The sequence below is a fragment of the Myotis lucifugus genome, unplaced genomic scaffold (assembly GCF_000147115.1).
Source record: "Myotis lucifugus unplaced genomic scaffold, Myoluc2.0 scaffold_141, whole genome shotgun sequence".
Lineage (NCBI taxonomy): Eukaryota > Metazoa > Chordata > Mammalia > Chiroptera > Vespertilionidae > Myotis > Myotis lucifugus.
In genome coordinates this window covers 1,341,782-1,367,122 of record NW_005871189.1, presented here as the reverse complement: position 1 = coordinate 1,367,122, position 25,341 = coordinate 1,341,782, and the positions used below count along the sequence as shown (strand labels likewise).

The window sequence follows — 25,341 nt, the reverse complement described above, 5'->3', positions numbered from 1 at the left end:
ACTCTGCCTGCTGGCCTGCTCGCCCCCAACTGCCCTCCCCTGCCAGCCTCATGGCCCCCAACTGCCCTCTCCTTCCAGCCTCATGGCACCCAATTGCCCTCCCCTGTCATCCTAATGACCCCCAACTGCCCTCCCCATCTGGCCTGATGGCCCCCAACTGCACCCCCTGGCCAGTATCCTGGAAGGTCTCCCAGTCTAATTAGCATATTACCCTTTTATTAGTATAGATATGCATGATAGGGAAAAAACCTCCAATTACTTATTGAATTCTATTCCAATATGAATTAAGCTCTTAATTTTACTGTGTAAGTCAGGTATAAGCAAAAAAATACAATCCTCTATGACAGTGGTTCTCAACCTTCTAGCCCTTTAAATACAGTTCCTCATGTTGTGACCCAACCATAAAATTATTTTCATTGCTACTTCATAACTGTAATGTTGCTACTGTTATGAATCGTAATGTAAATATCTGATATGCAGGATGGGTTTAGGTGACCCCTGTGAAAGGGTCGTTCGACTGCCAAAGGGGTCGCGACCCACAGGTTGAGAACTGCTGATCTATGAGTATTTTTTTAAGGGCACAGACTTAACAAGTCTTTTTTTTTTTTTTAAGGGTACAGACTTAACAAGTAGATGATGAGAAGATGAGAAGTCAACCAGGGGACACTGAGGCCACAAAGTTGTTAGTGACAATGGGAAGCTACTCCAGCCCTGGAATTGTAGAAACAGAGGAGACTATTGCTTAAATTTAGGAGCAAAAACTGAAATTATGCAGACCAGTCTGGAGCATGTGGCAAGGAGACATGGAGAAGTTGATGTAAATAAAATTTATGATGAGCAAAACAAACAAAATAAACACCTCGTGTATTACTATACTAAATGTTTAAATACTTGCATGTGTGTATTTTAATATAATAGCACTCCTTTAAAATAGTATGCATTTTACTTTATACATTTAAGAACATCCTTCCTAATAGAGGTATTATAGGTTTTACTAGACTACCAGGGGTCCCATGACTCTACTAATGTTGCCAACCCTCCCATGGCTCACCTAGGGACTTAGCAATTGGGATTGTCCAGTCTGAAATCCTCTCCTTGAGCTTTCTGTGGCAGCCAGAGCCAACTTCCACAAATATGCCCGGCATGATAACCTAAAATATTTCTCAAAGATCAAGTAAATAATGCCTTACTCCTGGTAGCCTTCCTAGGTTGATTAGAGGAGAGCTAATAAGTTTCTCACCTTTCTGATCAAGGGATTAACATGGTTACTTTTCCACATTTCACACTAGTTGCATAGTTAACTCAAACCCTCATCCATGAGTCCCTACTTTTGCTAATTAGAACATTTAGCCAATTTAACAATATTATATTCTACCAGAGGCCCAGTGCACGAATTCATGCATGGGTGGTGTCCCTCGGCCTGGCCAGTGATCAAGGCCTATTTGGGGGCCAGTCAGCCGGGGAAAGGTTGGCTGTGGGAGCACACTGACCACCAGGGGGAAGCTCCTGCGTTGAGTGTCTGCACCCTGGTGGTCAATGAACATTATAGCAAGTGGTTGACCGTTCATTTCAGCCATTCCAGTCATTTGGTCGTAATGGTCACTTAGGCTTTTATATATATACATAGACTTATGCAGGCACTGACATAAGAATATACAAGCAGAATGTGGCTCCTTGGTGTTAAAAAAATCATAGGGATATAAACACATTCATTTATAACACACTCATTTTCAAGTCACACTAAAAGTAAATATCCCTTTTGAACATTAATATATAATTTTTTCATCCCAAATTTGAACCATCTAAAGTTTTAACCAATAGTATTGCAACTTCTGTTTTGTCAGAATTGATATTTTACCACATATAGCAGCTGCTATGATGATTAAAACAACAATAATCCAAGTACCCTCTTCCACAGCCTAAATCTTATAAAAAGATATGCCACAGGTGTAAGGAAAAGGGTGGATACTCCTAAAGCTAATCATTCTGTTGGTGGTTTGGACTGTAGGGACTGCTGCCAAAGAGAACAAGACCAGTTTACAAAGGTGTGCTGAACAAGACATAGCCTTAATCAGAACTGACATCACCATGATCAAAATATCACAAAATTCAAAATCTCTTGTAAATATGCTTGTTTTATTTGGCTCTGGCATGGAAGTTGCATGCACATGTGTAAATTGTGGTTATATACATTAGGCACAGAATAGAAAAGAAAGATTTACATATTTTAAAGCACACCACTGCAAAAATAAGTTATTTTTTACATTCAAACTCCTTCCTTCAGTTTTGCCTGCTTAAATTCCATCTTCACCCCTACTCCCGTATGTTAAGTGTTTCCCCTAACCCTTCTTCTTGCTTTCAAGTGAGTTGGTTCTTCCTTTCTCCTCCCATTGAGACTAATCTTCCTGATATTTTAATATTGTCTTCTCATTTATCATGATCACTTTTATCACAATCTGTTTCCACTCATCTTTCTTGTTTACCTTTCCTTGTGTTTGCCTTTCCTTCCCCTTCTATCCTGCTGTCAACATAATGCTCCCTTTTCCCTGTAACCAAACAACAGATGTCCTTTATGAGTTCTGGCTTTCTGGATACTTTCTTGGAGTGTTAGCTCCAGGGCCTGAAACTGTCCTGGCAAGCTTTTTCTTGTCTACTTGGCAGGAGAGTGGGACCTATTTCCTGGTTACACACATATACACATGCACACACACACACACTTCACCATGGACCCAGTTCATCTTCAGTAAATGTTGAATGATGAATAATAGATACCATACTAATCATATAGAGACATTAAGATAATCCATTGATTTTCAACACCTCCCTACTGCCTATCCCACAGGGGTAAGGCACAGACAAAACATAACAAAATTAATAAAAGATTTTACCCATAGTCGGCATGAACCAATTAGCAACACACAAGAATTTTATAAGCATGAAGGATAAGTAGTTTCAAAGTGATTCACAGGATCTTGCTCTTAAAATTCACAGAGTGCTTTTCCATGTCAATGAAGTGAAATTATGTAGGCTGATGCTTCTGCTGGTCACATCAATTTTTAACACCTGTTGGGAACCAAGGAAAAGTATTGGGCATTAGATGATTGAAAGTTCCTGCAAACAAATCAGAGATGAGCCAATGGTCTACACAACACACTGATACTTTCACAATTCATTGCCTAGTTTGCAGACTGATCTCAAATTTTCAGATGACGAGGGTCTTTCATAATTCCTTATAAGACAAAGATCATTCAGTGATAGTGACAAGACAACAAGCCTCAAAATACTGCAATATGCAGCCATTGTAGAGACACAATCCCACAGACAAATTGGAGAAAATGTCCTCATATCTATTCATTTGGAGTATTGATTTCCTTCAGAGCACCCCTTTTATTTCCTCCTTTTGCTAGTCCCTCACAGTGCCTGGATGACTGTCAGTGAGAGTCCAATATTCCAACTATTTTCTAGGCAAATACTTTGCATAAAGTTTCACCATATGTGCAGTCCATGAGTTGGTCAGCAACAAAAACGGGTAAAGTCCTTTATGAGCTCTTGGTAAAGTTTGGGGAAATTGGTTGATAAGAAAACCACAAATATGAGGAAACAAAAAAAATACAAAACTGAAGGAAAACTTTTGTTGCAGGTCTTGTAATCAGAGAGGATTATGGAAGAAAAATAGTTCAGGAGAAAGCAAAGAGTAAGCACACAAGGAAAGATTCTATTTGCCATGAAGAGAGATGTTAGAACCACTTCATTAATCCCAAGGCACAGTGTTTTCACATATTTAACATTCATGAAATCATAATGTGTCTTGCAATCAACAGCCTTAGAATCACTGTGAGCCAACCAGCACTCATGACAATTGTTATTATCTGTGCAAACATGAACGTCTTTGCTATTACTGGTATTATGAATGGATAAACTGCAAACCACTTAAGGATCATTTTAGGAAGGAATATGAATCCTGGCTGACAGTAAGATCAAGAAAGTGCTAAGATAAACACTTGTATAAACATGTTAGTGGCTTGGGAGAAAATCTCATAGACAATAGTGGAAGAGTTTTATGACATTCTATATCACCAGCACCTGGGATAGTATCTGGGAAATGTCTTAACCCATTAGTGTCATGTAATTATTTTTTAAATAATAAATAAAATACTAAGAGATTTAAATATTTAAATAACAAAAGGAAAATTATGTGATATACATTGGTTAAGGCATTTCTAATATTTCTTCAAATTCAGAATCGACCTCTTCTAAGTCACTTTGATGGCAGAATAATCAATGTCCATGTATCACTACCCAACACTTCCCCATTATTATCACTTAACATATTTAAATGATAAAAACCTATGTCTAAAAGAGTTTTACAAAACTATAAGTTCAAAATAGGATTTTCAGTATCATATTCTTGTCCCTTATTTTTGTCTTTATGGCACATGAAATAATGGGGTAAGGTAACTAATGGTATCTTACAACTGATAAAATATGGTAGTTCAAGCTATCAAGTAGAACTCTGAGGCAGAAATGAGGAATAAAACACAGGGTTTTACATAGCTTTGCAGACAAGGAGACATGCATGGAAAGTAAGGACTACTCAGAGGGAAGGTGGGTGGGTGGGAAGAGATCAACCAAATAACTTGTATGCATATATGCATAACCCATGGACACAGACAATAGAGTGGTGAAGGCCTGGTGGGTGAGGCAGGCGGGGGAAGGGGCAGACTAGAAGAGGTCAATGGGGGAAAAAGGGAACATATGTAATACTTTCAACAATAAAGATTTAAAAAATAATAAATAAATAAACAAACAAATAAATAAATAAATTCCTTGAAAAAGGTGAAGGGATTAAGCAAAAATAAAATAAAATAAAAAAGAAAGTAAGGACGCAGACCCTCAATCCCAAATGATAAAGGCTGATTTCCCCTCCATCACTATGCTGTCCATGTTGACACACTTAAACAGAGGGATTGGTGAAAAGCTTTGCAGGAGAGGTGTCATTAGCAAGAAAGAGGCAGGCAGTTCACAATGCATCTCAGGGTTGGGAAATACCATTCAGACCTTTCACTGGTCACACACCTCTGATGTAGGGTTGTAGGTGAAGGTGGGTGTTATATCCATGCCATTCACAGAGATGCTGACACTGGAAATGGAGGTACTGCCCACTCCCCAGATTTCAATGTAGCCCAGATTCAAAGGGTTTGTATCCGTGATGTATTTGTTGAAAATTACATGACTCTTCATCGTATTCTGTCAAATTAGAGATAAAAAAAAAATAAAGCAAAATTTGTTCAAAATTTTCCCCACCTCTTTTTAGGCACAAATGCAGGTCATGAGGTAAGACAACTTCAGAGTTACCACCTTGTGTCCTTGTAGTGGAGACTATGATTTCAGGACTTTATCACCTGTTTCAACTATCATCTAAATTTTCTTTGACTAAAAAGCACCTGCAGGGTCTGCAGAATTGCCCTGAAGTCCAAGGAGATAAAGGGTCTCAGCTATCAGGAACCTTACTTTCTATATGTAGAGAAGTCAGAAAATGTGCAGAACATTCCAAGACAATATAAGAACAAGGACTAGATAACATCGAAATAGCTTGTCCATCTCTGCCTCACTAAACTGGAATAAGTTACTGACAAAACATGAATGGGTCTAGTCACAGAAAACTTCTGGTAGCATACTAAATCTATCTGAAGTCTAGAGAAAGGAAAGGATGCAAATTAGCAAGGTAGGCAGTGAAGGAATTCTAGGTGGTACTTTATGCCCTTATGATCTCCAGCATCCTACGAAGCCAGTAGCACTCTAGTGCCCCTTCATAGTATCAGTCACACTCACCTGAATGACAGAAAAGCGGGCCATGTAATAGAGTCCCTTTTCATAGGTGTCTGCAAACAAACAAGGTAAACATGATCTGGAGTTATGCTTAGAATTCTCATTGCCTACTTGTCTTTTTTTTTCTTTACTGATTTCCATTTTGTGATTTAAGATGTATGTATAGAGATTAGTCAGACTCTTGCCCCCACCCTCAATTTGCACAGGATGTTTGAAATGGGTGTGTGTAGACACGGCTGTCTGGCAGACGCACTTCACATGATGCGGTTTCCCTTTAATCCACTTGTCTCCCTTGTTATCTACCACTCCCAACATCTTCCTGGTCACCTCAGAACTTCCCAATTCTTCCTGCTAGAAGCACACATATGTGAACATACATGATGTAGACATATATTACAATCACCAAGAATGGTGTCTTGGTCAGTTTGTCTTAAGAGATATCAAGCAATTTCTTAACCGTAAACTCCAGAGAACAAAGAAACCCAAAGAAAAGCCTCCAGTGAAGGTGGCCTTATCACAGCCTTGTTACAGGTATTCCCATCCTACTTCCTACCCTGTGGCTTTCTCACTTGTCCCATGTACCCATCTCTTTCCAATTTGCTTACTGCTCACTCGGTCAGAGGGCCTTGGCTAGCCTCTAGAATTTTGCTGTCCAAGGTAGCCTCTGACAAAATGTAGCTCTTTAAATTACAATTAATTAAAATTAAATAAAATTAAAAGTTTAGTTCCTCAGATAGACTTGTCACATTTCAAATTCTTAGTAGCCACCTATGCCTAACGGCTATCACTGTGGGCAACAGAGTTATAGAACATACCCATCACTGCAAAAAGTTGGATTAAACAGCACTGGCCTAGAAATAGCTAATGATAATTAAACCATCCTCCTAAAAGTTCACCAATTCCTGTAACTCCTAATGAAAAATTCCCTCAAATAAATAGCACAGTTGATAGAGGTATTGTCACTCTTACTGGGACAATAAACCATGCAATTAGGGAATGTGCTTTTGGACATACACCATACAGAAGTATATTTCAATTGGTTCAAAGAAATTTTTGCTTTGGCTCGGACAGTGGATAATGGTGAGAGATTCCCAGCTAAGCTTCATTTACATGCAGCATAAGGATCAAGCACACTATGTACTACTTCAGCTATAATATTAAAAAAAATGAAAAATTGCTTTAACATGAAAAATGAAAAGCAGGCCTATAATATATCCAGGAACACAGTCAATGGTACAGACATGAATCTGAGGCAACCCTTACTCACCAATGCTTTGCCCATCATCCCAGAAGAGCCAACCTTCAGCAGTTCCCTTATCGTCCAAGGCAACTTTGAAGCCTAGGAATTTCCGGCGGCTATAGTAAAGTGGGAGAGAGGCATTAGTTAAAAACCAAGCCACAGTCTCAAACCAAGAGTATTCAAAAAACATAGAGGAAGTCCTTCATGCTATAAAGACTGAGAGTTAGATTTCAAGATACTCGTGACCTACTTCTAGTTTTGTCTCCGTTCGCTCTATGACTTCATACCAGGAATGAATGAATTAATGAATGAAGCAAGGGGAGTTTTCCTTTAAGGTTCTATAAGCTCCACCAGACACTACAAGCAAACCCATTAGATTCCTTCCCTCCCGCATTGTGAGGAAGGATCTGATGTTGTGATCTTTCTTCTTTTATGACCTAATTTCCTAAATATGTATATAGTGAGTTTTGTCTTTAGTTCATTCCATTTTTAACTAAATTTGTGGACTTAAATTCATAGGGCTCTAAGAGTTTTAGCTTGACATCAGACAGACATAGATTTTAGTCCATCTTCAACTACTTACTAACTATGTGACTCTGAATTAATCAATGCCTGCTCCCCAGGTCTCAATGAAGCCTCTTTGCTTTTCTATAAAATGAGGATAATAACAGTACTTACACTATAAGTGTTTATTTTTAACTTTTTTAAAGAAAAAAAATAGAAATTTCCATACTATTTCAGTTCTAGGTACACAGCAAGTTTTCATTTGCTGTTAGCTATTATTTATTATATAGGCTTAGGTCTAGAATTTTTAAATCCGTGTATGATGAGGAATCTCACCCTCAGGCATCAGCTGCATTATGGCTTACACAATTTTCCAGCAATAGTTTCTTCCATTTCAATTATCACTAATTAGACCTAGCATTTAACCCACTTAGATTTAAAATCGTTGTTGATAATTGTTCAAAGAGCAGAGAGTCTGAAAAAAACAAACCAACTAACAAAAATGTTTAGTACAATTGCTTTTGGACCCAAAAGTACTGCTTACAGTGGACTCCACCAAGATCTGAGCTAACTGGTCCTATCGCTCACCTTAAGTGGGTGTTCTGTGCAGGCTCTTGCCAGGGCAGGATATAGCCCCCACGGACATGAAGATTAATGTGGTCAAGAGGGGCTGGCAAAGTCTTCCATGCTCCCCTTGCTTTAATGTCCACACCCTGAGGGCCAGAAGAAGGTCGGAGATGACGAAGGAGACAACACACCTCTGAACAGTGCATTTACCAGACATCCACTCTTCCAAACTTGCTGCCTATTCATGATCCTTCCACACATACCTGTTATACATTTTCCCACATTCACCCAGCAGTATGGTGATTATGAAAGGGAAGGAGGTGAGTGGGGAGTGAGAGGTAAAGGGGGTCAAATATATGGTGACGGAAGATTTGACTTTGGGTGGTGGGCACACAGTGCAATATACAATTATAGAATTGCACACTTGAAACATATAATTTTTTACCTGATGTCACCCCATACATTTAACAATAAAAATGTTGCCCTGAAGTGGCTCCAGAAGACCCTATTTTTCCAGATGAGTTTCTGGCTCAGACGAGCCTAGAAACATTCTACAACAGAGAATGTGTTCACCCTGAATTTCCAAATGCAACTGCATTGCTCCAGTGCACAAGGGTAGGGCCCTTCCTTCTGTGTGCATTTTACACTCGCTTTCCTTGGGGAATTACGTTTAACAACTCCTCTTTGAGCATCTATGCTGGAGAAGGAGACATGGAATAAAAAGAGAGGAAAAGGCCCCTGTACTTATGAACTTTTCCATGGGGGGAAAATTAAACAAAAACTATAGTTTATAGAATAATTTCCTGTGTTTACTAGTGTTACCACCATTGTGAATAGTGGTGATAAAAGGAAAGATAAAAACTAACACATTAAGAACACCCACAAAGGCCAGGGAATAAGTGGGATACTTCATGTGTTATTTTACAATTCTGTGAAGGAAGTGGTTCTCCCCGACTTGGAGGTGAGAAAACGGAGGCTACAAGGTTAAAGGTGACCTGTGCAAGATTAACATCAGGGGAGTTACAGAGCCACAGTGTGAGCGAAGGTCTGTCAGATTCTAAAGCCTGTGCACGCTCCCATTTTCCCGGGCTGTATAAACAATCGGAAAAACTTACCGTGTAGTAATCATACCAGCGGGCTCTAGGGAAGTATGCAGTGACATTTCTTGCATTCTAAAATCAAACACAAATAAGTCATGGGCAGTGGGCTCAGTTATCTAAGGCAGACTAACCAACTTGGTCAAAATAACAGTGATGGCCTTTGACCCACACACTTCATCTCTCTAGAGGACAGGACTGTGGGGAAGCCTTCCTTCTCTCCCTACTTCAAATGGGAGATTTGCCTGCCCTATGCTTGTGGCTTCTGTAAAGTCCTTCGGGATCCAGGATTTTGGAGAAGAATTATTATCTGCTTACAGACTTAACCCACATACACCCTCTTGAAAGAAACAAAGTTGGGTCTGGGGCAGAAGAAAACTTTGTAGCTTTACATGCCAATACTTCAGAGATTCTGATTAGTGCACTAAGTTTTGAAGAAGATGCAATTACCTGATGCTTTGATCAGAAGCCTAATCATCAACAGTAAAGGTAAGGAAATGGCTTTTGCTACTTGAAGACCTCCTATAGAAGGAAGGGAAGGCCTAGCCCTCAACAGTAAGATTATACACGTTGTTTCAAATGATCCTTATGAAAAGTTTTGCTTTAATGGTGACAGAGGACTGTAATGAATCTTTATAGTATTGCCCCCACCTGATCACACTCCTTACTTCAGTTAATGAAGAAATTAGTATATCTTCAAATATATCATAAGGTTTCTTCCTTCTCTATTTGTCCTATGAATCAGAATCTGTTATGATGATTTTAAAAATGAGGGAGCTGAGGACCAGAACCCCTGAGTGATGGACTTCAACTCAGAGAGAGGAAGAGACAGAGGTAGAATAAGAAGCCACTGCTCAGGACCCCCACTGGATCAGGCCTTTTCTCCTCCCCCCATTCACCAGGCTTCGTAACTGGGACCTCTGCTCATCAGAGGCCTCCATACTTACAGGCACCAGGACGGGGCTGACCAGGAAGGCTGGGCCCAGCAGGAACTGTTCATCTATGTTCCAGGTCACCCGTTCTGACACAAACCTGGAAAGACAAACCAAGGTACCATAATCAGGGTGCCAATAGGGCTCCAGGCCAAGGCCTTGAAGAAACTCCTCAAGTTCAGACCCAAGTCAGAAATCCAGCTTCTCTACCTTAAATTACTTTTTCTACCTTAATCAGATATATATTCACTTTCTGCATATTATGTTCTTCAAACTCCAGACATGATTAGACTTAGACATGTTCTCACCTATAGATATCTCCATGTTTCTTAACCATGGCACATCCTAAATGCAAGAATGGCCTTCAACACTCAGATCTCCCCCTGGAATGCCTATGATCTGAGCTTCTATAAAAGATAGGTAGGTCTACATATGCTTAATCTAGAAAGAAATTATTCTGTGTTGTATCATTTTGAAAAAATAAATTAAATTCAATAGTCTCTTATTAAAGATCCAGGGTATCAGTGACACCGTGCTAGATAACATATTCAGGTGCCTGGAAAGCTTATGGCAAAAGGCAATCATGTCTTTAATTTAATTTGGAAGAACTGTTTTCTTCAACTGACACCACAGAGAATAAAATTATCCCTTAGTCATCGGGATTCCAGCTAAACACTCACTCATGGAGAAGAGGCCGCACGACAGTACTGCCCTCTGTGTGGGCCTGGTGCATCAGGGTGTAAAGATATGGCAAGAGGGTATATCTGGTCTGCAGGACACTTTTGGAGATTTTCACAAACGCATCATTCCAGGATACAGGGTCTTGCCTCTAAAGGATAAAAGGAGGAATTTTAGAGCTCACTGTAGGGGAGCTGGGGTACTTGAGGTCACTGAACATTTATTACAGATGAAAATCACAATTAACTAAATCAAAGATGCTTATAGATAAGACACACAGAATATTAGACTGAAAGAGGTCACTGAAGCTCTCCTAGGACAGCTGATAAAATTTTCCCATAAGACATTCTTTTTGGGGATATATTTGCTACAACGCTGCCTAAACAAAAAGAATAATCTAAAGAACACTGGAGAAGATGGTTCATTGAACCATAAGGATCTTTTCATGTACCTATTGGCCATTTGTATGTCTTCTTAGGAAAAATGTCTATTCAGTTCCCCTGCCCATTTTTAAAATCAGATTACTTGGGTGTTTTTTTGGTTGAGTTGTGTGAGTGCCTTACATATTTTGGATATTAACCCCTTATCAGATATGTGATTTTCAAATATTTTCTCCAATTCTGTAGGTTGCCTTTTCATTTTTTAAAATTGTTTCTTTGGCTGTGCAGCAGCTTTTAAGTTTTATGTTGACCCATTTATTTATTTTTGTTGATTGTTCTTTTGGAGTCCCATCAAAAAAATCATTTCCAAGGCCAATGTCAAGAAACATTTTCACCATGTTTTCTTTTAGGAGTTATATGGTTTCAAATTTTATGACTAAGTCATTAAACCATTCTGAGTTAATTTTGTGAATGGTGCAAGATAGGGAACCAATTTCTCAACACCATTTATTGATGACACTATCCTTTATTAATGAGTATGAGTATTCTTGGCTCCCTGGTAAAATATTAGTTGATAGCTTAAGCAAGGTTTTATTTCTGGGCTCTATATTCTGTTGTATTGATCTGTGTTTCTATTTTTAAGCCAATACTATACTATTTTGATTACTATAGTTTTATAATTTGATATCAGCAAGCATGATGCCTCCAAATTTGTTCTTCTTTCTCAGATTGCTTTGGCTATTAGGGGTCTTTTTTTGTTTGAAAAGTATTTTAAGTTTTTTTTTCGATATCTGTGAAAAATTCCATTGGAATTTTGATAGGGATTGCACTAAATCTATAGATAGTTTGGGGTAGTACAGACATTTTAAGAATATTAATTATTCTGATCCATGAACATGAGATCTTTCCATTTGTTTTTGTCTTCTTCAACTTCTTTAATCAATAACTTATAGTTTTCAGTATACAGATCTTTCACCTCATTGGTTAAATGTATTCCTAAGTATTGCTTATTGCTTCTTGATGCTCTTGTGAATGGGATTGTTTTCTTTATTTCTTTTCATGTGTTTTATTATTAGTGTATAGAAATGCAAAAGTCATTTCTGTATGTTGATTGTGTATTCTGCAACTTTACTGAATTTATTGATAATTTAATAGTTTTTTTGTAACATCTTTCGTATGCTCTTCATATAAGATCATATAAGTTGTAAACAGAGACAATTTACTTCTTTTCTGATTTGAATGCCTTTTGTTTCTTTTTCTCATCTGATTGTTCTGGCTAGGACTTGCAGTATGATGTTGAATAGAAACAGTGAGAGTGGGAACCCTTGTCTTGTTCATGATCTTATAGAAAAAGCTTTTAAACTTTCACTACTGAGTATGATGTAAACTGTGGGCTTGTCTTACTTCATTATGTTGAAGTACATTCCTCTTATAACCAATTTTTGAGAGTTTTTATCATGAAAGGATATTGTATTTTGTCAAATGGTGTTTTTTTCTGTACCTCTTGAAATAATCATATGATTTTTATCTTCATCCTATTAATGTGGTATATCACATTTATTGATTTGTATATGTGGAACCATCTTTACGCCTGAAGGTTAAACCCTACTTGAGCATGTTGTGTGAATCTTTTAATGTGCTGTGAAATTTGGTGTGCTAATTTCTGGATCTATATTCATCAGGGATATTGGTCTGTAGTTTTCTTATAGTGCCCTTATCTGGCTTTAGTAACAAGGTAATTCTGATCCTCTACAATGTGTTTGGGAGTATGAAATCCTCTTCAGTTTTGGGAAAGAGTTTGAGAAAGATTGGCATTAATTCTTCTTTAAATGTTTGATAGAATTCTCCAGGGAAAACATCTGGCTTTTCTTTGTTGGGAGATTTTTTATTACTGATTCAATCTACTTACTCATTATTGGTCTGTTCAGGTTCTCTATTTCTTCATGATTCAGTCTTGGTAGGTTGTATTTTAATAGTTTTTGCCCCAGGCTGTACGTTTCCGGGAATTTATACATTTCTTCTAGGTTGCCCAACTTGTTGGCATATAGTCTTGTATAATCCTTGGTATATCTGTTGTAATGTCCCTTTTTCATTTATAATTTTAGTTATTTGAGACTTCTTTATATTTTTCATAGGAATTCCAGCTAATGGTTTGTCAATTTTATTTCTTTTCAAAGAAACAGCTCTTAGTTTTGCTGTTCTTTTCTATTACTTTTTTGGTGTCTATTTCACTTATTTCTGTCCTGATCTTTGTTATTTCCTTTCTTCTGCTAACTTTGTTCTTTTTCTACTCATTTGAGGTACAAAGTTAGGTTGTTTACTTGAGATCTTTCTTTTTTCTGAATGATTCTCTCTTAGTACTGCTTTTGTTACATCTCATAAGTTTTAGTATGTGTTTTTCCATTTTCATTTGTTTCCAAATATTTTTTATTTATCTTATGATTTCTCTTTTCACCCATTGGTTGTTTAATTTGCACATATTTGTCAATTTTCCAGTTTTTTTTCTGTTATTGATTTCTAGTTTCCAAGGAAGACATTCAAATGGCCAACAGGTGCATGAAAAGATGCCCAACATCACTAATCATCAGGAAAACACAAATCAAAATCATAATGAAATATCACCTCACACATAGGTTATTATCAAAAAGACAAAAGAAACCCAGTGTTGGTGAGAATGTGGAGAAAAGGAAACCATTTGTGCACTGTTGGTGGGAATTTAAACTGGTACAGCTACTATGGAAAACAGCATGGCAGTTCTTCAGAAAATTAAAAAAAGACTACCACATAATCCAACTATATGAAATTTGTCTATTGAAGAGATATCTGCACTCCCATGTTCATTGCTGTGCCATTCAAGATAGCCAAGACATGAAAATAACCTAGATGACCATTGATGGATGAGTGGATAAGGAAGATGTGATATGTACACAATGGAATATGATCCAGCCACAAGAAAAAAGGATATCCTGCCATTTGCAGCAACATGAATGGATCTTTATGGCATAATGCTAAGTGAAATAAGTCAGACACAGAAAGACAACTACTGTGTGATAACACTTATCTAAAATATAGGAATCTAAAAGGGAATCTTAATAAGTAGAACTCACAGAAACAGAGTAGAATGGTGGTAATCAGAGGCTGGGTGTTGGGGAAAATAGAGAGATGTCAGTCAAAGGGTAAAAATTTCCAGTTATAAAATAAATACAGGGTGGGCAAAAGTAGATTTATAGTTGTTCATATGGAAAATAATACATTAATTATTAAATCATTATACAAGAATAAACTTTGTGTTTTGCATACTCACAACTGTAAACCAACTTTTGCCCCCTGCTGCATTTTCTGGGGATTTAATGTACAGAATGATGAATACAGTTAAAAATACTGTCTTATATATTTGAAAGTTGCCAAGAGAGTAGATGTTAAATGTCATCATTACAAAAAAGAAATGGAAATTATCTGAAGTGATGAAGGTGTTAACTAACCCAAGTGTACTAATCATTTCGCAATATATACGTGTATTAAAAAGAAAAGAAACAAGAGGGTTTAATGGGTTTATAGATATCAGCGGGGAACATGACCAATTCAAAATTGGACCCGTGTTCCTAGTGATACCCTCATCCTACCCTTGTCCCGATGGTGTTGTGGTTCCTTGAAAAGGGGTAAAAGGCCCCCAGTTGCATCCAGCGAGCACACATCTCATATTCAGCATCTCGAAAGAACCCACAGATATCTGCTCCTGTCTGAGACAAGATGGAATAAAATGCTCCTGTTGATGATTTCTGAACGACATCATCACCTTCTTGGGGATTAGGGGTGATCCAAAGGGCACTTACATAGGATATGCCAAAGAGGCTGAACTCCATCATGCCTGCAAGGAGAACCACAGCTGTGTCAGACACACCAGTCCCGACCCGCTTCCTACCCACTCCTCAGAGAATCCTTTAGCAAGGATCCCACCTCCCCTCCCCACCACACACCAATGATAGACTTCTTCAGCTGGTCCCATGCAGCCGTGTTGTCTCCCAGCCAGTGTCCTGCCCAGCGGCCAGAAGAGGGGAACGTGGAGCGGGTAATGACGATCCCTCTTTCTCCTGTCACCTCTTGCACAGCTCTGGTTGGAGGGGAACAAGGAGATGATTGAGATCAGAACAGGGGAAGAAAGGCCACAAACCTTCTCCTCCTAGAACTTCTGACCCCAGGCCATGGTGACAACATGTTTCCTGTTACTGGAGGAAATAGGGAAATCTGAGCTACAGTGAAGTTCCCATTGACCAATCCCAGGTGGATGGGGAGAATAACACATATACCTTTAGAGTATTTACACTGTTTTACAAAGGACTTCACTATGCAATAAACTCACTGGATCACCTAAAAACAATAAGTAATCACCAAATCGTACTATTTATTTACTCGGTACTTAGTTTTCTATATTTTGGGGAGAAGAAGGTGAATTCCTTTATAAAGCTTTCCTTAGAATAATTCTTATTATTCAGGGACTGAATTCACAAAATTGGACAAGGCTAATTCAATAGAACACTAGTTGTCTATCCCAACATGAATGACCCCCCAAAAAAATCCCAAAAGAGGTGACTTTTGAAATAAAGGAACTATCTGATCCTCTACACTCTCTTTGCTTCTTATATCTCATGTTGTTACAGCAACAGCTGCACTGTGTGATCATGACCTATGTCATCTCCACTAAGACTGTGGTCTCTCACTGGCAGGACCAGCCCTTATTTAAAACTGTCCTGTTAACTATGATCACAGGGCCTGGCTCCATGCTCATGAATATTTGTCCAAAAAGTAAGAATGGCTACATAGCAGTAATTAAAATCATTTTAACCCCATTGGAAGAGGAAATGAGAGAAAAAGCCAGGGAGTTCATCAGTCACTGGCTGCCCCTGCAGGTTGGGCCAGTTAGAGAAGGAAGATGACGACTCACTCGTATGTGGGTCTGGTCTGGGACCACCCGTACAGGCTGTGCACATCGTAGTGCCGCACCCGGGAGCCATCGGGCAGGATCTGCTCGCTCTCCATGCACAGGGTCTTGCTGCTGAGACCCCTGTCCCTGGACTCCAAATCTGAGGAGAAAGAGCTAGTGATGGGAAAGCCACCTCTGATCCTGTTTATCACTGACTTCTCTTCAAGGGACTGAACTCTGCATCTGCATGGGGCCCTCTCCATCCCAGAGGTACAGGAACATGCTCAGCTCTGGGAGCCGCAATGGTGCCTACAGGCCATTTAACATCAAGTCTTCTGGAGGGGTCTCCAGGAGGAAGCCAAGGGCATGGGGAAGAACAGAGTTGTCAAACACTATGGGGCAGCCTCCAACCTAGGCTTTAAACATGGTAATTCTTTCATGTCATTCTTATCTTAATTCTATGAAAAGGATATCATTATCCTCCTTTTACAGTTTAAAAAACTGATGCTGGGAAACATCCAGGAATCTGTTGAAGGTCATACAACTCACAGAGAGAATAATTTCTGGGGCCAAGATATGAACACAGGTGTAATACCAAAGTCCATCAACTCCATGATAAGGGGAAGCCGCTATTTTCCACCCACCGGTAGCATAACAAATTCTCATGGAGGAATTAACTTGAGCCTGAAGAAGCTGTAGCTGTGGGATCCTTTGGAGACATAACTACTGTTAAGTGTTTTATGAACAAACTCAAAAAGTTCACTCAGTGGGGTCAGTAACTTGCACACACCCAACTGGGTAAAGTGATTGAAGTGTGTCTGTTGCTGGCTCCCCAAAACCAAAGCACCACTGAGATATGCCCTGAGCAGTTAGGATAAGCCCCTGGCTGCTGAGTTCTTGCAGGGGTCACTCCTTATGGCCATGGCTCTGCCAGTAGAGGAGGCCCAGGGTCCTTACATGGCATATAGGGAGGGCGGTTCAGAGAGGCATTCTTGCAACCTGGAGGAACTGCCCCATTCACAAAGCTGGATGGTTCATTCATATCCTAGAAAAGTCAAACACAGATATATCTTACTTTACAAAACAGTTACATGCTGGCCCTGCCAGTGTGGCTCAGTGGTTGAACGTCAACCCATGAACTAGGAGGTTGCAGTTCAAGTCCCGATCAAGGCACATGCCCAGGTTGCAAGCTCAATCCCCAGTACAGTGGGCAGGGGGTGGGGGTGTGGGGTGCAGGAGGCAGCTGATGGATGATTCTCTCTCATTATTGATGTTTCATCTCTCTCTCCCTCTCCCTTCCTCTCTGAAATCAATAAAAACATACTTTTAAAAATAGTTACCTGCTGTCCACTCAGAGGGAAAGAAGTAGTGAATAAATCATTCACCATCCAGAAATCATTAAATCCAGCTGAGAATTGACTAGAACGATCAATTGCCAGTGGTTCTCAACCTTGGCTGCACATTAGAATCACTGGAAAATCTTTTAAAAATCCTGATTTCTGGGCCTCATCCTCCAGAAATTCTGTTTCTTTGTTACTAATGTTGTGGCCCCACCCCATAACAAAGAAACAGAATTTCCGGATGATGAGAAACATCCAGTAATCTGTTGAAGGTCATACAACTCACAGAGAGAATAATTTCTGGGGCCAAGATATGAACACAGGTGTAATACCAAAGTCCATCAACTCCATGATAAGGGGAAGCCACTATTTTCCACCCACCGGTAGCATAACAAATTCTCGTGGAGGAATTAACTTGAGCCTGAAGAAGCTGTAGCTGTAGGATCCTTTGGAGACATAACTAGTGTTAAGTGTTTTCTGAACAAACTCAAAAGTTCAGATTTTAAAAAGATTCCCAGGTGATTCTAATGTGCAGCCAAGGTTGAGAACCACTGGGCTAGAGGATTTAAAAAAAAAAAAAATTCTCCCTCAGGGTGTGAAGCAAGTTGCAGTTCTAAGAAATTATCCTTCTTGATTAAAGGTCACTGACACATACACTTAGACACACAAAGATAGACACACCCCTATCCAAATGTACACAGACACAAACACTCACAATCCACATGCCATCGAACTTCAAACTCTTCTCTGGAGCCCGTGGATTGGTGTGTAGTTCTTTCAACTCCCTCTTCCACCAGGTGGCAGTTGAATTACGGAAAAAATCTGGGAAGGCCACGTAAGCTCGGTATAGCTATAAAAATTAGATATAATTTACTTGTCCCGAACATATTAGACAGCAAACAGGCATTTACTAAGAGTTTAACTCACACACAGCCTTGTACTACATAATGACAGATAATCCAAACAGAGCCTAAGTAATGTTCTTTGCTTATTTCAAATATAATAAAAGCGTAATATGCTAATTAGACCAGGCAGCCAAATGACCTTCTGGACGTCCTTCCAGACGACCAAGGCAAGCCTCTGCGGCTGCGAGGGCCGAGCCCCTGGCACAAGTTTCAAGTACAATAGTACAGGGGAAATTTTAGCACAATTAGGCCCCTCCTTAGCATTTGGAAAGCATCCATAGACTGATTTCCTCTCCGTATCAACATGAACAGTAGCAATCAACCCCTGGACTCACTATCTCGTTTATTAGATGCCCAACCCTCAACTTTTGTCCTGTAGTTTCCTAAGTGTTTCTCAAAGACAAAGCATGAGCCAGGGAGAGCCTGCAGCCCGAAAGGGGCAGACATCAGGTGCCTTGTCAACAGGCTGGAAAGAAACATCCAGTCGATCCTCTCGTGTCTCATTCCCACTAAGGAAAGGGGGTGAGAGCCAAGATTGCATTTTATTACATTAGACCAGTGGTCGGCAAACCGAGGCTCGCGAGCCACATGCGGCTCTTTGGCCCCTTGAGTATGGCTCTTCCACAAAATACCACGTGCGGGCGCTACTACAGACAGTGCAATTGAAACTTCGTGGCCCATGCGCAGAAGTCGGTATTTTGTGGAAGAGCCACACTCAAGGGGGCAAAGAGCCCCCTGTGGCTCTTGAGCCGCACTTTGCCGACCAATGCATTAGACCATCTAACTAGCATTCACCTGTGTTTTCTCTAGTTTCAGAATCACTTGAAAACAGTTCTTGTGAGTCAAGTAAATTGGGAGGATTTAGGAGAAAGATGCACCTTTCCCTTAATTTCCTCAAATAATAAAAGTTATGTTTTCATTTTAACCTGGAAAGTAGACCCAAGTTTTAACTCCTTAACTATACTGTAAGATCTTTGAGAGCAATGACCTTGTTTTATTTTCTTCTGATTGATCTTTGTATTCCCCCATAGTGATTAGCTTAGAACATAAAATAAATGCTCAGTGCCTAATTGTGAATTCACACCACTTAGTAGCAGCAAATATTCATACATTTTTATATAGGCCAGGTTGCTTGTTATGGAACTTTATGGTCCTTTGTATGTCTCAGTAAATAGGTTCCTCTATGTTCACCAGTGCATTTTAAGAGTTAACAAGCTCAATAATGCTAGTAGTAAGGGTAGGGGGAGCAACAGAAAGACTTGGTCATGGGAACTTCCAGCTTTTATACACAATGGACAAGAGGCAAGTAGGAACCCGTATGTCTAGATAAAAGGCCAAAAAATAAAAAAGGAACACAAAGAAAAAAACTGAAACAAGATCAGTATACGGGATCACAGAAATGTGAGAAGGTAGTGAGCCACTTCATTGAGAGGCTGGGAGAGTGAGGCAGGCCAGCAATGTCTTTTTGTGAGAAAATAGCGGTAGAAACATGGAACCAGTAGAGAATCTTTCACGAAGAACAGAGAGCTCCAGCTCAGGCAGGTTGGAAAACATGGTAGGCAGGCAGGATGATAGAGGATTAGAATAAAGATTAATACCAGGCATGTCTGGGTCATTTCTAAAAAAGTAAACTGATTAAAAGATAGACCTTCCTGGCAACCCTGACTTCACCCAATATCCACAAAGGACCCTTTACCTCCACTTGACTGTCCCAGTCTAGAGAGCTGTTTATAACGATATTGGGCAAATCAGGCCAGACCTGTGGAGAGAAAAATGTTCAAAAGCAATGCAGGAGATAACTTCTCTTATATAGCATTTCCTAAGAAATGATAAACCATGGTTCTACAGGTGATAATACTTGGATTTTTCACGTAGGCTTGATTTAGAGAGAAGTGCATCTCACAGTGCATATACATTCCTTAAAAATTCCTTAACTGTGTTGACAGATATTGATTGACAAAATGAGAACTTCCGACCTCAAAGCCAAATGGAAAAGGTTAAACAACAGGCACAAACATATTAACAGTGACCCGCCCTTCACCTGGGTCGCTGTGAAAATCATACCTTTCCCCAGACAATGTCTCCGTTTGGAGCTTTGATGAAGACGTTATCCTTCACGCCACGATCGAATGCAGGATATTCCTGTGTCTCATTTCCAGAAATGGCCGGGTCCTACAATCAACACACAGGTCAGGAGAGAAAAACAAAGCCAGAGAATGACTGGGGACAGAAAAGAGAAAAACACCTCCATAGGGAAGGCACTACTTTCCACCTGAACTGTAGAGCTCCTCTTTGACCCTCAACTTCTCTGCACATAACATGGAAGGAAACACAGTATGTGTAAAGTTTTCTCCACCAAAGCTTATTCACGCTCCCAAAAGACTCCTCCCATTCACAGAGGGACGAACCAGAATGAGGATGACTCGCATCCCGTCGGCCTTCATGCGATTAATCAGAGCTGGAAACCCAACAAACTTGGGGCTGAGGGTGAAGTCCAGCTGCCGCTCCATGTAGTCGATGTCTGAGTACTGCACGTCCTGGGGGACACACAAGGGAACTCAGTGGCTGCAGGTTCCAGACGAGAACAGACCACCCCTAACCGAACCAGTAGGAAATTTCAGACGGTGTTTTTTAGATTCTTTCAAATCCCAGTTTTGTCATTTGTCAGGTACTAGGGTTCTGGTACCTTCTAATTTTTCTTTGTAAGATAAAAAGAAAATGAAATTAGCAAAATATAGGATAATAATGCCTATCCAGCAGGGCTGTTTTTGAGAATAAATGAAAACAATGGATGAGGGAGTGCCTTGTATATGACCAATATAAGGAGTGATTGTTGCTACCTTCCCCAAGAGCTGCCCTGGTATCATTTGTGGTTCCTGGTATTATTTGATTCAGAGAAAATAACATAATGTCAATTACCCAGTAGGAATACAACATGGATGGTGAATCTACCAAAAACAAAACCTGTAATTGCTTTGGATATCCAATCCTGGGGGTTGTTAAACACAGCTTTCTCATTAAGAATGAAATAGTGCATGCTGCACTTCCTATGACTAGAAACAACTGTAAACAATAAAAATAAATAGGATACAATTAAATACAGGGGTTGGCAAAAGTAGGTTTATAATTATTTGTATGTTTCATAGACTCACAACTGTAAACCTACTTTTGATGACCACTGTATGTAATTGGCTCATGGAACCAATTATCTAATTATTGGACCCCTCTTGAACTGAAATGAAAGAGTTTTATTCCACATGTATTTCCTCTGGAAGTCAGTTCCAAGGTCCCTACATTCAACCGAGGATTAACTCAAAGATGAGGGAACATTGTGCTCCAGCCCGGCATAGTGTTGGAATGGTGATTCTATCTACACACACAATGATCTGACTGAATTTGGGTTGAGTTTTTAAAATTAAACAATACTACTATTGGGGGGATTCTTTTATTCTTATGGAACCAAGGATGTTTTTGACTAAATATTTTGAATTCATATAACAGAAATGAAAGCATGATCTAGCAAAAAGCTGGGCCTATGTCCTCCTCCTCTAGCAAATCACTGTGACTCTAAGGTGAGGACCATGACCCCCACCTGTATTACTGGGTTGGGGTGAGGCTCAGTGTGATGTATGAGAAAGCATCTTGTAACTTTACAGAATCCTGCAAAAATAAGGCTGTGAATCCAGGTACAGAGACAACTGGGGCTGGCTGTGAGGACCCAGAGCAAGTACACCAAGAGACTGAGAACGTACATAGGGGATCTGGGCAGCCACCATCTCATCATACAAGCTGGCAATCTCAGAGTCGTTCTGGTATCCATAGCGACACAGCTGAAACCCCAAGGACCAGTAAGGAACCATCACTGGCCGACCGATCAACTAAAAACAGACAGAAAATATTAGTTTTTAAGAAGACTCTGAATTGAAGTTGTACACAAAGTAATAAGAATATTTTTCCAGTGCCCCAAGTTAGATGATCAACAAATTCAAATCCAGAGAGAAACTGAGAAGAGGCACAGCCACTGGGATACCTTGGAGAAAGCCTCCTGCTAGACTGGACCTCCCTGCCCAGGAATTTTGGAAAATCTCATCTTACTCTGATTCCTAGGGGCAGTCTAGCTTACTGGTTAAGAAAACATAATCCGTAGGCAAAATGCCTAGGGCATCATACCGGTTCCAATCCCCGCTGACTATGTGACCCTGGGCAAATGTTAAATAACCTCTTGTGCATCAGTTTCTTCACTTTTAAATTGGGGATAATAATAGTATTTGCTTCAGTGTGTTTTTTTTGTGAGCTGAGGACTGAATGAGTTAATATGTCAATGTAAACTGTTCTGACACATATCAGTGACATACAGTTAGTTTTATATATGTTTGTTGCTGCTGCCAAAACAACTGTCATTACCACTATGACCACCTTCACCATCACTAAACTACCATCACCATCACATCACCACCATCATAAACACCATCACTCACAACCACCATCACCACCACCTGTACACTACCATCACATCACCATCGTCATCATCACATCACCAACATCATCACCCTCACTACCACTATTGCCACCTCCCCAACCATCCCTAGTACTATTAATTCTACTGCTCTGAAATGCTTTGAGAGGCTATGAATTTAATGATTATTGGGATGTATATATTTTTATTTATTTTATAATCTATCTGTCTCCCAGTAAGACCAATAAACCCAGTTGTTATCTGAGAACTATACTAATGAATGTAGGTTTTGGAACACAAAATATACTGTTTAAATTCTTGGTAACCAAATGAATTCCCTCCTACCTCAGTGTACTGCTGAGTGACAAGCTCTGGAGTTGGCCCCAAAACCACATAAAAGTCCAGAATTCCTCCTGTTGTACGGTATGTCAAGGCAGGCAGGGGTTGGAATGTCACATCTGAAAATGTAGGGAAATACAAGTCAATCTGAAAATCTTCCATGTGACGAACTATCTCCTGAAATGCATAACTTCTCCTTTTTCCAATGCCTCTGTATTGTGAGAAAGTACTTTGTACTGTACCTACACAGAACTGAAGAAGTTAAGCGAAAGTCTACAGGGTCCTATCTCTGGATTTTTTTCTCTTTGGTGTTCTTTGATATCTTATTATATGTTTTGTCATTCTGCTCTTTTTAATTATTATAATTTTATTTTAGAATAGTTTATGACTTATAAGTTGCAAAAATAGTACCAAGTATTCCCATATAGGCTTCCCCTAGTTTCCCCCAATAATAATATCTTACATAACAATTGTACATTGTCAAAACCAGGAAACTGATGTAGACATATTATTAACTCAGTATAGACCTTATTCAGATTTCACCACTTTTTACATGCATGCTTTCCCCTCCACCTCCTGCTTTTCCCACCTCTTTCCAATATACAATAAAAATTTTCTTCACATCTTCATACCCCCAGAGAGAGTGCTCTGCCCATAGCGTCTTCACTAATTCAATTATACAGATGGCTTCCACTAGCTGACCTCTAGGATAATTGGGACTTGCTTAGTGTTGCTATCCCTTCTTACATGACTTTTGCCAAATAAGAGTTTAGTTAATTCTTGTTAACACATATTACTGAGCTGAAAATAAACAGAAAGGCTAAATAGAAAGGCTAAGAGGAAACAAAACTGGCCACATGATAACGATTTTGACTTTGGTGGGCAGCTAGGTCAAACACATTCTAAACTTCCTCAAGAATGATTGGTTCACAAAAATAAGGTGAGATGCTGGCATCATCTTACCCATGGCATTGCTGTTTAGCAGAAGCACTCCATGGGCACTTCCATCCTCCTCCAGTCCCATGTAGTAGGGTTGGACACCATAGGAATTCTTCTTGTACTGGAAGAATCATATGAAAAAGTGGGAAGAGGCGGCTAAAAAAGAAACTCAACAAAAATTGATTGGTAAGGTGTGTCTAGTCTTCTCTGAAATAAATAAAATGTATAAGGAACAAAGGAGCCTGGAATTGGTCCATTTACCTAAAAACAGATGTGACCACCCAAGTTGAGTCTGGGAAGATGGAACACAAAGTGTACATATGTGGGTGGAGAGATGCAGAGACCCAGATCCCAAAACTCTGCCCTTACCCCTGGGGGTTCATCTCGGGAAAACATCCCCCATGTGTGCCAATTCAAGTCTCTCGGATAGGTTGTGTGCTCATTTTCTCCAAAGCCATAAAGATACTTGGAGGAAAGGCGAGTGGAGATGCGGATGAACATGTCATTGAAGGTGAAGCCAAGAAGCTGAGAGTCCCAACTGCAACACAAAAGAGTATATTTGGGAAAGAAACAGGCTGTTCTATTGGCTTCAAGCAGCTAATTTTTCAAGGAAAACCAACTCTTGATTCCCTCCTCTCCCACCCAGAATCCTGTTAATCTCCCAAAACAAAACAAAACAAATCTACTTGATTAAAATAATCATAGATGCCTTTGCTAAAAGCCCAGGAGCAAGCTTCATTCTTTATTTTCCTCTATTACTACCTTCCTTCAATTCTTCTTTCAGAATGCCCTTCTAATAGCATTCTCCAACTCAGTTGCTATGGTTCCATACCAACCCCAACTTCCACTCCTGCTCCCTACAGACCACATTTGCTACAAAGCATCCAGAGTGAATTTTTTCAAAGTATCTCATATCACGTCACTCCCCCATTTACAATTCTTCAGTGATTTCCATTACAAAATTTTATGAAATCTAATATGAAACCCACCTAAACTCCAGCTTCATCTCCCATCACTTACCTCCCTACCTACTAAATTGCTCCAACTCTATATTGGGACATCCCCCCCCCCCGCCCCCGCCTAATATGCCAAGTTTACTCCTTTTTCATGGCCTGTGTACTCTCCAGCCCATCTGTCTAAATTGTTCTTCCCCACCCCTCAGATTTCCACATGGGTGGCTCCTTTTCCTCACCCAGGTCCTTTTTCCAATATCA

The 25,341-nt window shown here is 39.7% G+C and overlaps 1 protein-coding gene across 1 annotated transcript in view; it reads right to left on the bottom strand.

The window, feature by feature from the left end:
* Window positions 1-2,134: 2,134 nt before the first annotated feature.
* The window catches only part of MGAM (maltase-glucoamylase), a 63,941-nt gene continuing 40,734 nt past the window's right edge, over window positions 2,135-25,341 (bottom strand). The window contains exons 27-47 of the mRNA XM_023758876.1: window positions 24,497-24,665; window positions 24,152-24,248; window positions 23,195-23,307; window positions 22,146-22,271; window positions 20,802-20,930; window positions 20,458-20,565; window positions 20,090-20,152; window positions 18,204-18,338; window positions 17,106-17,193; window positions 16,170-16,308; window positions 15,205-15,338; window positions 15,061-15,095; window positions 14,851-14,967; window positions 10,850-10,998; window positions 10,185-10,269; window positions 9,256-9,312; window positions 8,162-8,286; window positions 7,097-7,185; window positions 5,833-5,882; window positions 5,077-5,247; window positions 2,135-3,063 (exon numbers count right to left, since the gene is read on the bottom strand). Of these exons, the coding sequence (XP_023614644.1) occupies window positions 2,986-3,063; window positions 5,077-5,247; window positions 5,833-5,882; window positions 7,097-7,185; window positions 8,162-8,286; window positions 9,256-9,312; window positions 10,185-10,269; window positions 10,850-10,998; window positions 14,851-14,967; window positions 15,061-15,095; window positions 15,205-15,338; window positions 16,170-16,308; window positions 17,106-17,193; window positions 18,204-18,338; window positions 20,090-20,152; window positions 20,458-20,565; window positions 20,802-20,930; window positions 22,146-22,271; window positions 23,195-23,307; window positions 24,152-24,248; window positions 24,497-24,665 (2,257 nt within the window). The 3' untranslated portion in view covers window positions 2,135-2,985. The remainder of the gene's footprint in view (window positions 3,064-5,076; window positions 5,248-5,832; window positions 5,883-7,096; window positions 7,186-8,161; window positions 8,287-9,255; window positions 9,313-10,184; window positions 10,270-10,849; window positions 10,999-14,850; window positions 14,968-15,060; window positions 15,096-15,204; window positions 15,339-16,169; window positions 16,309-17,105; window positions 17,194-18,203; window positions 18,339-20,089; window positions 20,153-20,457; window positions 20,566-20,801; window positions 20,931-22,145; window positions 22,272-23,194; window positions 23,308-24,151; window positions 24,249-24,496; window positions 24,666-25,341) is intronic.